At 33.8% G+C, this 12859-nt stretch overlaps 1 protein-coding gene and 1 non-coding gene across 3 annotated transcripts; one reads left to right on the forward strand and one right to left on the reverse strand.

The window, feature by feature from the left end:
• On the reverse strand, positions 536-12331 carry LOC109843210 (two-component response regulator ORR21-like). 2 transcript variants are annotated; one of them, XM_020412150.1, is made up of 9 exons: positions 12082-12331; positions 10058-10207; positions 3839-3991; positions 3398-3721; positions 3233-3309; positions 2497-3112; positions 1883-2118; positions 1033-1094; positions 536-900 (listed from the first exon to the last, which is right to left on the reverse strand). In XM_020412150.1, exons 2-8 carry the CDS (start codon positions 10197-10199, stop codon positions 1053-1055), a joined length of 1590 nt encoding a protein of 529 aa, XP_020267739.1. In that variant the 5' UTR covers positions 10200-10207; positions 12082-12331; the 3' UTR covers positions 536-900; positions 1033-1052. The 2 variants fall into 2 exon arrangements, with proteins under 2 accessions (XP_020267739.1, XP_020267738.1); XM_020412149.1 differs by lacking the exon at positions 12082-12331 and having other exon boundaries at positions 10058-10390.
• On the forward strand, positions 12542-12614 carry TRNAR-UCU. The gene has a single exon. It is a non-coding gene; the product is annotated as a tRNA-Arg (tRNA).

Here is a 12859-nt window from a genome sequence, read left to right on the forward strand (position 1 = left end):
AGCCCTTTGCATTTATGCATTAACAATCAAAATACGCATTTTACATGAACACATGAGACAACTTTAAGAATGCATTTGCATGTTTCTTAGATTCAAGATTAACTGTTGCAGATTTTGCTGGAACATCACAAATTATGTGAATATATAAGATATTCCTACATGAACTTCCATCAATACTAGCCTTTAGATTATGATCAGCTCATTCACAAAGGAAAAAATATGGAGGAATTTTCAAAACAATCCCGTATACACTTTTAATCCCCATAAAAAGACATGTTTTCAACTTACTTTCAGAAACAGACCTGGTTTCAGCCTCAGCGCTGAAACCTGGTCGGTTTCTGAAAATAAGTTGAAAACGGGTCTTTTTTGGGATTAAAAGTCCAAAGAGCACTGTTTTGAAAATTTTTCCAAAAAAATATATATATCTCAACATACCAACGAAAAAAGCCTGAGTTTAGTTAGAAGTGCAAACCAAAAGCAGAGGATCAGTTCCATTTGCCGAAAGCAAGCCCCATAACCTCAAATTTAACACAAGACCGCAATAGTCTTTCAAATTACCACTTTTTTTAGAAGTTCAATATTTCAATTACAAGACAATTTAGAACATCCAAGGCTCCACTTGGATTCAAGGAATTGAAGTGAAAAAGAAATTTACTACATTTTACATTTACTTCAATTACCTCGTATCCAAACATAGCCTCACAGTTCATTATGTAAAACAGAAAATACATGGATTTCGTTTTCTCCCCGTTTGATGCTCTATGACATAACAAAATGTAAATAAAACTGAAAACCGTCTCAAATTTTCAGCAGGTATTACAACAACTACGGAGTCGGTAGCAAAGCTCATGCATATATTCCAACTGAATACTGGATTGTCCACCACTATTGCATTTTTACCTGTGGATATTTAAAAAGTATGGATATCACTGATGGTAATTTTAGGCTGACATAAGAGAATGTATTTGTGATGAAGAGGATAACACTGAAATAAATAATTAAGTTAATTAGTTCATTGTGAGAAAGTAATACCAGATTTTACCGCTCCAAGCTCAAAGGTTATCCCCGTCATCAATATCTTTGGATCCTTGAAACTGAAATATTTATAAAATAAGAGGGTAACCAAATAGAATGTATGCTAAATCTTGCAGTAAAATAGATTACCATAAAAATCTATGCCAGCAAGAGTATGCTAACAGCCTGCGTAATTAAGCCAAGAGGGGAGGGAGGGGGCGGGGGAATCAATGCTATAGATTATTTTGAAAAGTAAGGTGGTCACTGTCCAGTGGATAAAAATATATATAGATCTGGCATGACACTGAAAACCATCACATAGACATATACATGAACAGACTATATATCAACATACATAGTACATATGGAAAGATAAACTTGTCTATAAATCCTAAGTACATGGCAAGAAACTTCAATTCAGGCTTCCAGCAAGTTGCGTCAACTGTAGACATAGAACCGAGAGGGCCTCAGGGTTAGAAATTCTAAATCCATCAAGTGATAGTAACTGAACTTGAATAGTCTAGAACTACTAGCCTTTGTTCACTCAAGTGTGAGTAAATCACACAGATATGATGGTGCCAAAATCTAGTTGAAAAGATGATTATATTAAATTGTGGGAACAAGACCAAAGGTCTGATTCTTGGCGATAAATGATGAGCAAGTTCAGGAAGTTTGGATTGAAAGTTTTAACACAATTAATTTTGTTTTGTCAGCATTTGTCAAGATCAGGATGTTGTTTCCATGTTAAAAGCCGAGATCAGGAGTCTACGCCTGACAACTTTGATTCAATGTTCAAAACGTTACTATAATAGTTCATACGGAAAACTTGTTGCATATTACAATATAGCAAAAGCATAAACTAAGTTACCTGATGAAACACTGAATGAAGATCATCCGCTGAATCACTATTACTGAGGTGAAACGGTATTTTGTCCAGTGAATAGTCCAGAAACGGTGCTAAGTGTTCCAATGAGTTAACTCCCTCTAATTGTTCCCGTCCGCTGCTTTCTGGGATCATTGAATTTTCATTCATTTCGGTACCAAATTTAAAATCTGATCCAGTCTGAGCATTGAACTGATTTGGTTGACCTTGATGATGTTGCACTACACATGAGTTCAATATCAGGCATTCCAGAATGACATCGGTAAGTGATTGATATTTTCTTTGGATTTAAACTAAAAATAATGCAACCTTCTTTGTAAATATGGCTGTAAAGAATTTCAATGAGTTCAGCGATAGAATCAAGGGTTAATTGTGGACAGACCCATGTACTGTCGCCCAATTGCGGATAGATCCTTGTAGCTCTGTTCGTTGACTGAATTTTTTTGACTCTTTTACCCTTGGGGATCTATCTTCAACAATAAAACTACAAGGGGTCTATCCGCTATTGAGCGATGGTACAGGGTGTCTATCCGCAATTAACCTAAAATCAAAGACTTATTCTAACAAAAGAAAAAGTTGTTTTGAGAGACAAGAGTTACTTGGAACCAATGCATCAAATCCAGCTGCAAACGTATCTTTGAGGCCACCACGTTCTGACCTCTGCTCAAGTGTTGAATCAAAACCTTGTTGGCTAGGAACAAATCCGAGTTGATTAATTGAACTTGGACTAGGAGTTATACCATTGAGCCCATGAATACTAGAACCATTTTCCCTAAAGCTAGAAGATTGATTCATTCCTGGGACAAGAGATTGGTAAATCCTGGGATTGGATGCTAATTGAGGAGAGCTTGTTTGCATAACCAAAGGGTTTGATGAAGAGCCAAAATGGTTGAAACTTAATCGGTTTGCCTGAGGAGTCGATGAATAGGGGTGGGGTATATTGTTTTGATCGACGTAAGGAAATCGGAACCATGTTTGAGCCATAGGATTGTGACCAATATGGGATTGTTGAAATGTAGCAAATGGAATTGGCTGTTGATGGTTTTGGGGTGCCTGAACTTGAAATCCTCCAAGAGAGCTAACACTAGAAACTTGATTAATGAAAGACGAGAGACCAGGATTTGCAGTATTTGCACCACTTCCACTGGAATCAATATTACTAAAATAGTGTTGGGTAACCGCAATGCTATTTTCCTTCAGGGATTTCCTGTACTTCTGCGCATAACAAAACAGACTATGAATAAAAAATATATAAGAAAAGATAATAACTAATAACACAAATCAAGAATATTAGAAAACTAAATTTCACTACAGAAAACGAAGATAAAAGGTAACCTGTAAATGACTGGCAACATTCTCTCTTGTAAGCCCAGGGACATTCATGAGATCAAGTATTTTTTTGGGGACTGCTCCTGGAAGATATAAGGGGGGGAAATTCACTTCTTTGGAATTCGGAAACAAGATTCTATGGAGATGTATAATGTGCTAATTCATACTTACGGTCTAAGCCTAATTTGTTAATGGCATCTATGAACTTAGAGTGTAGATCCGATTTCCAAGCAACCCTAGGCTTCTTTGGAGCGGCGAGGTCTTCATCTGAGTCTTCATCACTATATCCAACGCCTTTGTCTTCTTCAGATTCTGATATAGTTTCAAGCTTGTTAGCATCATCGTTGGTGACCTTTGCATCAAGCAGTGATTTCTTCATTACATGCTTCCATATGAGCTGGAGTTCTTCTAATCGCACGGGTTTCACTAGATAGTCACAAGCTCCATGTTTTATTCCTTTCATCACTGTTTTGACTTCACTGTCAACAGAAAACACTGCAAAAAAAATGATCATATGAGATCAATTAATACCCTGAATCAGATAAAATAACGAAAAAGATAGTAGTTTAATCATAGTAAGGAATTGAATCTTTAGATAAATTATTTACTTACTAATTACAGGCAAGTTCATCTCAACACCAACAATCTCTGTAAGCGTGAATCCATCCATGTCTGGCATCTTAACATCACTTATTACAATATCATAATTTCCCTTGTTTTCTCGTAATATTTGCAAAGCTTTATTTGGATGATGTGCAATAGTAACTGCATGTAATTTAACAATCAACAAAAATAGTTGTATTTTGGAAAGTAAATTAATTCATGTATAGAAGGGCTTTTCAAAGAATAACTAAGGAAGTTCAAAATCTTCACAGGTCAAATATTACAACAAACATATAAGTTATTAGAACAAATCATTGTACAGAAGGCCAGAAGTTAAAATTTTCTTGCTTGTGTACAGCATATATAATTCCAAACTTCGTAAAGAAAAGAAAATCATGAATCTGCATATTCTAGTTTGTACTAGTTCATTATAACAAAACAATTAAAACACACCCAAGATTAATAGAGACATTAAATTGATGGGAAAATTTGCAAAATAGTCCGTTTTTGCTAATTATTTAGCAAAATAGACCGTTTTGCTAAATAATTAGCAAAATAAACCTTTTTTTGAAAAAAAAATGTCGATTTTGAAAAACAAGACTCAGAAAACATACGGGACTACTAGTCCCGTATCCCGTATGTTTAGAGCCAACTTAATCACGGATTAGTGACTCAGAAAACATACGGGACTAGTAGTCTCGTATGTTTTCTGAGTTCATCTCAATATTTTGTGAAATTTTCTGAGTTCACTAATCCGTGATTAAAACATACGGGACTACTAGTCTCGTATGTTTTCTGAGCTGTTTTGCAAAATAGACCTCTTTTTGGCCTGTTGGCCAAAAAGAGGTTTATTTTGCTAATTATTTAGCAAAACGGTCTATTGCTAAATAATTAGCAAAAATAGACTATTTTGCAAATTTTCCCTAAATTGATTGTAAGCAAATAAATGACGAATTAACAGTACGTTGAAAGTTTTAACCTTTTTTTAGTATAAAATACACCACCTCAAAATCATGATTCAATAAAAATAAAATTCAAAAAATGTTATCTCAGTTATGTACATGAATATAGGTCCAACTAAAAACAAAACGGAATACATAAGAAAACAATTACTGAAAAATGTCTTTTTCATAATCCTATCACTTGTTCATCTTACATAAAAGGATAGAAGATAGGCAAACGAAGGGATGAAAATATCAAAAGCAGAGCATGTCAATCGCTATATATTATTGGCTGGTTCTAAACATGATATAATAGCGTAACAATTATTATTCCTAGTTATAAAATCCTCATCAATATAAAGATCAAAGTGTTGGCCATGTTGATAATGAATTGATGGGTACTCCATGATCCATCTACCTTTGGGTTTTATCGACTACTTAATGAACCTAAAGATTGTCTTAAAATACTCACAAAAATAACTTTCATTGTAGTCTTTTTCATTGAAAATTTGTTATTCACTGGATAGCAAAAAATAATTAGTACCGAGCCAAAATCTCCCATTACTTTGATTGTTTTTCAAATAGAAATCGAAGGATTTTTTATAAACTTAACTAGGATAAACATGCCAATTACTTTGATTGTTTTCCCCAAGCTGCCAAAATGAGTTGTTCAATTTCCAATAAATACTTTTTTTAAAAAATTACTTGAATGGAATTTTATGCATCTCTATGGGTACTAAGAAAGCATGTATTTATTATTGTTTGCCCCCTTGCATAAGTTCCTATCTCCATCATTCACCAATAGGCTTGGATCCAAATCTTTTGTGTGTGTGTAATTATGGTATGTGAAGTTAGTGTCCATGCATGCGTTGATATTATGGACATGAGATCATGTATATGGTCGACCTTTGTGCATGTGCGCATAAAATAATGATAGAAGCCACGGGGTCTGAGTAAGTAGTTAAAGGGTAGATGACGGTATGCAGAGATGTGTGTGCATGTGGACGTGCATGCCCTCGTGCATGTGGACGTTCACGCCTTCGTACACGTGGACGTGCATGTGTTTGTGCATGTGGTCATGCATGCCTTCATGCATGTTTCTTATGTGTTCTGTATGGATAAGTTTGCATGCATGTCCTCTACAAGTTCGTGTGTATTTATTTTGTATCCAAGAATACAAATAAATAGATGTCTAAAAAGAAAAAAATTAAAAATATTGAATAACATTTGGGTGTTACTTAGTCAATGATGAAGCTTACCACTGTTTTACTAAAGATATGATAGAAGTGTTAGATATAAGCATCATATAAAACTTAAGTTAAATTGGAAATTTGGATTGAACAAAGTTATTGTATATGCATGCTACAAAGAAACCTGTATAGCTGAAACTAGATAGCAAAATTTTCAAACTAGCTAGCTTGTCTTAGAATTCCATGTAAGATAGAATATCACAACACATTTTAAACTCTATACTACTTCAATTCTAAATTTTATCTCCAGTACTCATCTATGCTTGCTTTCTAGAAAACTTGCATTGTTGTCGTCCAACTTATGTGAACATACCTCCTTAATCAAATCATTTTGTTGAAGAATATAAACCCTGAAATAATGAATCTCCTCTGTGCGTCTATAGATTAAAAGAAGAAAATGAAACAAATGAAGAGATTATGTTGCAAACTTTGAGAATGCACACCTCTATAGCTTGGCCATTTGGAAGGATGAAAGTCAAAAGTAGGGATGATAGTATTGAAAGAAAAAAGTATGAAATTCTTTTACCTTTCTTCACTGATATTAAAAATTAAATAAGTAGGAAAATAAATTATAAACCCTATTTGTTATAATATTTTTTCAAGTTCAGGGTGTTGACTGCATCAACGATGAATGAATCACCAAATAGTTTCGTTGTCTATGTCTGTTAAATATTGATTGGGTTCACGATCATTTACAAAAGCAAGAAAAGTGGATTTTTCTTATTTTCTTTTAATAGAAAAAGAAATAGTGACCATGGATGTGATTAGATAATTAATCACAAATATAAAATGATCCATTTCCTCGATTATTTTGCTCTAACTAGCTAAAGAATAATTGGGTGATTGCTCAATGAAAAATGTACAAGTAATATTGTCTAAGTTTAAAAAATTAAAATAATATTATTGCTTCTTGTATGTTTATGTACATGTGTCAGTATGTCAATTTACTCGTATACAGTTATTGCTTATACCTTGCATAAGTTCTTATATTGTTTTTGTCGAATCGTATAAGTAACATATATTTTCTAACAAATAGAGATGTCCCCTCATTGCTCACGTATCTTTAGTTGGACAGTCCTATACATCATGATTATGGATTGGATTCTCTGTTTGTCATATCCTAAAATTTGCCATGTTTCATAGGCATATTGAGAATATATCGAAGGTGTATGTGTTGTTGGATAGCAGGTTCCTAATCTGTTTTGGTAACAGATTATTGGGATTCCTAATCTGTTTTGGTAATAGGTTATTGGGATTCCCAATCTGTTTTGGTAACAGGTTATAGGATTCCTAATTTGTTTTGATTTTGGTTTTAGAATTCCTAGTATGTTTTTGGTTTTAGGATTTCTATATATATGGAACGATTGGAAGAGAGCAGAGAGAAAAAAATTGGAGATATTTGGAGCACAGAAAAAAGGTATTTTCCGAGCTATTGGTTAGGGTTTTGTTTGGATAGAATTAGAGATTTGTTGGTGAGATTAATTGGTGAGTTTGATTGATTTGTAATCTCAGTTTGTACTCTTCTTCTCTATTAGTGAAAAACTCTATCCTCTTCTTGTCTCATGGACGTAGGCAACTTGCCGAACCACGTTAAATGGTTGTTTGTGTTTGTGGCATTGATTTGGTTCGTTTGGTCTTCTCTCGACGTTTGTTTGATTTGATTTCTCGTAGCACATTGGTTTGGTTGTTTGGCTTCCGCAGCGCTCAACATGTGTATCCAAGAGTTTCCCAGGTTAAAAATTAAATGCAAGAATGATAGGTTCACAATTTTATTTTATTTGCAAATACAATACACTTGAAAAAAAAATCGATAAAAATTCGATTTCTTTATAAGGAATATCATTGCTCACATAACCCTTGATTTATATTATGTCATTATTAACTTGGAAATATTTCATATAAGATATTTAACTCTTGCAATCATTACAAACCTTACAAATTCATGTTACAAGTAATGAGCATTAATATACACATATATAATCATTGTTATCGAGGCGTAAGGCGCAATGCGGGGTGCAAAGGTCCCTTACGCGCACCATGCGCAAGGCGCACAACGGTGTACATGTCTCACTAAATTAAGGCGCACAACTCAAACTAATATTTTCCAACATAAGACAAAAAAGCATAAGCAACATGCTTATAAATTTTTACATAGAAAGACCAATATAATTTCACCTACTAAATCACGAAAGAGACTTAATTAGCATGCATAACATAAAAAAAGTTCATAAGTTTCCACAAATCACAATGCAATATAATCTCCAACATAAGCAAAAGTCTATGAAACAAAACAAGCAAGTAACAAATAAGAAATATGTATTTTTATTTAAAATATAATATATGTATTTTTAAGTAACAATTAAGTGATTAAAAAAACATGGTTGTTCATAATTTTCTAGTTAGCATTCTTAATTATTATTTGCTAGTTAGCATGAAAAGATGGAGAATGGAGGTAACAATTACATATTTACATGTTCATAATTTTCTAGTTAGCATGATATTTAGAGAAGTTATAATTAGCAAACAAGTATACTAAATTACTAATTATTGTTTTCTTTTTATAGGTTAAACATGAAAAGATGGAGAATGGATTAGCAACTAGCAAGAAAGAGTCTACTACATGATGTAAATATGTAATATGTAAATTATTTAAAAAAAACAGAAGAAAGAGTCTATTACATGACGCGGGTGTCAAGCGTGTGCAAGGCGCGCGCCTCGTGTGCGTGCAGCGCCCCGCCTCTGGTGCGGGGAGCAATTGTGCCAGCCCGCAGCGTCCGGGGTGCGCGCCTCGATAACAATGTATATAATGTCATTCTATTCACACTCATAACATATTCATACTTGTGCATCATACGTGCAATTTATTGGTGTATGTAAATGCATGCACGTCATTTGTTGTATTAATGCCATCCATGTCCTAGTTTGTGAAAGTTTTTCATCTTTGTGTCTATAACATATTGTACAACTATCCCATATTCATTTCCCATGCAAGCAGAAGTGTGAAATTGTTGTGTTTGTATGCATTCATGTCATCATGGATATAGTTCCTTCTTCCATCTTTCTCCGTATGCTTTTATGCGTGATCGAGAGGGATAGAAATTAAGGGATGTGAGAATGCAATTGTAAGATATGTCCATACACAAGTGGTCAGGGATCGCATGGTGCCATGTTTCGTTTATGTGAATGTTAGCGACTATGTGCTCGTGCATGCATCATGTTACATATGCATGCATGTGTCTACATGGACATCACGTGCATGTGTTTGTACCCTTGTCATGCGTAAGACTGCATCTATCTAGATGTCCAATACAAGGTCTAGAAAACTACCCAACAATGGTTGTGATATTGTTTCTTCATCAACAATTAAGATAACAATATCTTGTTAGAATTTCCATGAAAAATAATCTTAAATATGACCAGAATATGAAACATAACCTAAATTTGGGAACTCTAAGAGAACTAAAGCCATTATATGTGTAATGTTGTTCAAGAACTACTATGTGTGTATATGTTAAATAGACACAAGAAGTCTACCATTTTAGGCAATTGTGTTAACCATCTTCAATCCTATTATTACTTAAGCCTCTGCTTCAAATTCCATCCTGGATATGCAATGTGTACAAATATAGATTTCTAAACATCATGCTAAAAGGTTATAAGCTCTTTGCTGCCCAAACTCATGTATGAACTAAAATTACCAAATCACTCACCTACTTTTCAATTTCAAATTGCCAACCATAATTTTCATAAAAATTATTAAATTCGCTACCAAAATAAGACACGTTGCATAATTAAAAACCAAATTGAACTATATGTTCCAGTTTTGAGGTGACAGTTACAAACTACAACATGTATATCCATAAAATTCTAGATCACAAACAACACAAAACCCAATATATAACGAATTAAATAATCCAAAAAATATCCTTACAGAAAAATATGCCAAAAAGGTTTAAATCCTAAACAGGAATCATTAGCAAGTAAAAGAATATCTGAAAAAGATTCAAACAAATAACTATAGAAGGGAAATAATATACCTTGGTAGCCGCATTTCAATAGAAGTCTCTCAAGCATCTTTAAGCAAACAGCATCATCATCAACTGCCAAGACTCTAATCTCCTTTGGACAAAACTCATCCTCTGTTGATTTCTCTAGAGACCCACCTTCAGTTTCACCCATTATTACTCCTAACATAAACCCTTAACAAAATCAACTTAAACCTAAATAAACTTCATTAAGAGATTCTCTCATCAAAACCAACTCACTCTTAGAATCCTTATACCTGTTTTCTTTCCTCTAATAAAGAAATAACAAGAAAGAAGAAAAAAGAGAGAGAAAGAAAGTGGAGAAATTTATAGAGTAAAAAATGGACGCTGGCATCGATTGTTTCTAATTTGACTTCCCAGGAAATAGAAAGTAATTGTCAGGTAATTACTGGGTTTAATGCAACAAAATCTTTGGAAGATACAGAGAAGAGAAATTGATAAATAGGCTCTAGTTTTTCTTGTATGCCCGCCAGCATAGAAGGAAAATGGGGTACATGCACAGACACATGAGCAAGTGTATCAGTAGGAGATTTGGAGGAAAAATAGAGAATTGATTCCCCTCAAATATAGTTACTGTATTTTTTAATAGGGGAATGTATGTCTCTAACGTGTGTATGAATTAGATATATTGGTAGGTTCGCAAGTTTAGAAGGAAGGATGAGTACAGAGACTGAGAGATGATTGCATCTGTATAAAATTTGGAGGGTATCGTATCAAATATGAAATATCACATGTAGATAGCTAGGAATTGCATACTGGATTAGCTTGGAAACAAAGTGGAATCCGTTTTTACAGGGGAAGTGTCTTTTTGCATGTGCAAGTATTGAATTACTCGGATCTCTGTACTGACGCGAGTTTAGAAGGAAAGATGAGTACAGAGGCTGAGAGATGAGCGAGCAGATCTGTAGGAAATTTGGAATTTATAATGGAATATATCACACATAGCTTACAGGAAATAGCGAATTAGATTAGCTTGGAAACGGATTGGATTCACTTCAAAGGGAAATGCCTGCCTTCTGCGTATATGAATTGAATATATTGAACTGGATGTCTATACTGATGCAAGTTTAGAAGGAAAGATGGGTATATAGGCTGTGACATGAGCTAACCAATATGTAGGAAACTTGGAGTGCATTGTAAAAATATCACGTGCAGCTTACTAGGAAATAGCTAATTGGATTCACTGTGAAGGGTGTGTGCCTTTTTGCACGTAGACCAATTAAATACATTGGATCGGATTTTCATATGTACGCAAGTTTAGAAGGGAAAACGGCACAGAGGCTGAGATATGAGGAAGCTTATTTGTAGGATATTTGGAGTATTTCCTAACATATATCATGAGTTTTAAAGGGGGTTTCCTTCTCATATGTGTATATGAATTGGACACATTAGGCCAGATTTCTGTATTGGTTTGAACTGTATCCAAATGGGGCGGAGCCAGAAGCCAGGATTTTCATTCAGATAGGAAACAAGTTGCAAACATAAATTTAAAAATCAAAATATATCATCCCCTACAAAAGTGCATTGTTGTTTCATAAGAGATAATATGTATATAACATAAATTTTATATTAAACTTTCGCTTTAAATAATATTTTCCAAACACTGTAATCCTCCAACTAACATTGATTCGGCTTCATTTTCTTATACTTAATTTCTTGCGGATCGTTTTCTTGTGCATAACGTTCACTCTTTTTTTTTTTGATAAATATCTCTCTTTTGATTATTTACATAAACTCCAAAATAATATTACATAAAAGAGGAGACAAAAAATCTGAAAATCTGAACTTACCCTTAAACCTAACTAAGAATTAAAACTTAGCTGTCGCCTGCATGAGTTAACCATACAAAAGCAATGAATGAAACAAATAGAGAAAATCATATGTTTGATTAGGTGGCATTTAACAAGAACAATGAAAAATTTCACGCATGTTATTCATGAGAATAAAATGACAAATAACAAGTAAAGTATACTGAAAATAAAATTGATCCTTAGGTAAAATTGAGATATACTTACTTGTCAAAAGCTTCAGTATAAATTGAGAGCAAAATATGTGAGTTCGGTTGAATAGAGGGTCGACATGCGAAGACGGAGATCGCGTGGGCGAGAATGAGATGATTGGTGCTTTATATTCTTTTTCTTGAAAATTACGGTGGGAATTAAATTCTCTGGGAAAGGGAGGTCCTGCTCTTGATGGACTTTGAGCTTGTTAAAGGTTCAATTAGTTTGACTTTGATTGGCATTTAATTGGTGTCTAATTTCTCTATGAATGGTTGAGATTTATGTAAGGCGAGGTGAAAATTTTCGGTGGTACCCCTAACAAAATTCAATGTCGGGCATTGATGAGTAATAAGTATGGAATATAATTAGCATTAAATATATTACCTTAATGATTCTGTTACAATTGCGGGTTTAGATTTTTATAGCAGTTTAATTATTTAAACAATTTCTCAAACAAAATGAGCTTGTGCGCAAAGCGCCCGTGGCCTAATGGATAAGGCGTCTGACTTCTAATCAGGCGATTGTGGGTTCGAGTCCCACCGGGCGTGATATTAACTTCTATTTAATATAGACATATATATAATTTTATTTTATTTTTTATTTTTTATTTTTAACATGATCTTTCCCTGACTAATTACCATTACAGTGATCTCAAATTATGGATATAATAACTTCGCTCTTCTTGGAAATAATTATGTGAATCCTAGCTGTCTAGCTATCGCTGCAGAAATTTGGACATTCTAGATTTCTAAGATAAAGATGGTTAATTGTTTTAAGGGACAAATTTTCAAAA

The sequence above is a fragment of the Asparagus officinalis genome, chromosome 5, assembly GCF_001876935.1.
Source record: "Asparagus officinalis chromosome 5, Aspof.V1, whole genome shotgun sequence".
Classification (NCBI taxonomy): domain Eukaryota; kingdom Viridiplantae; phylum Streptophyta; class Magnoliopsida; order Asparagales; family Asparagaceae; genus Asparagus; species Asparagus officinalis.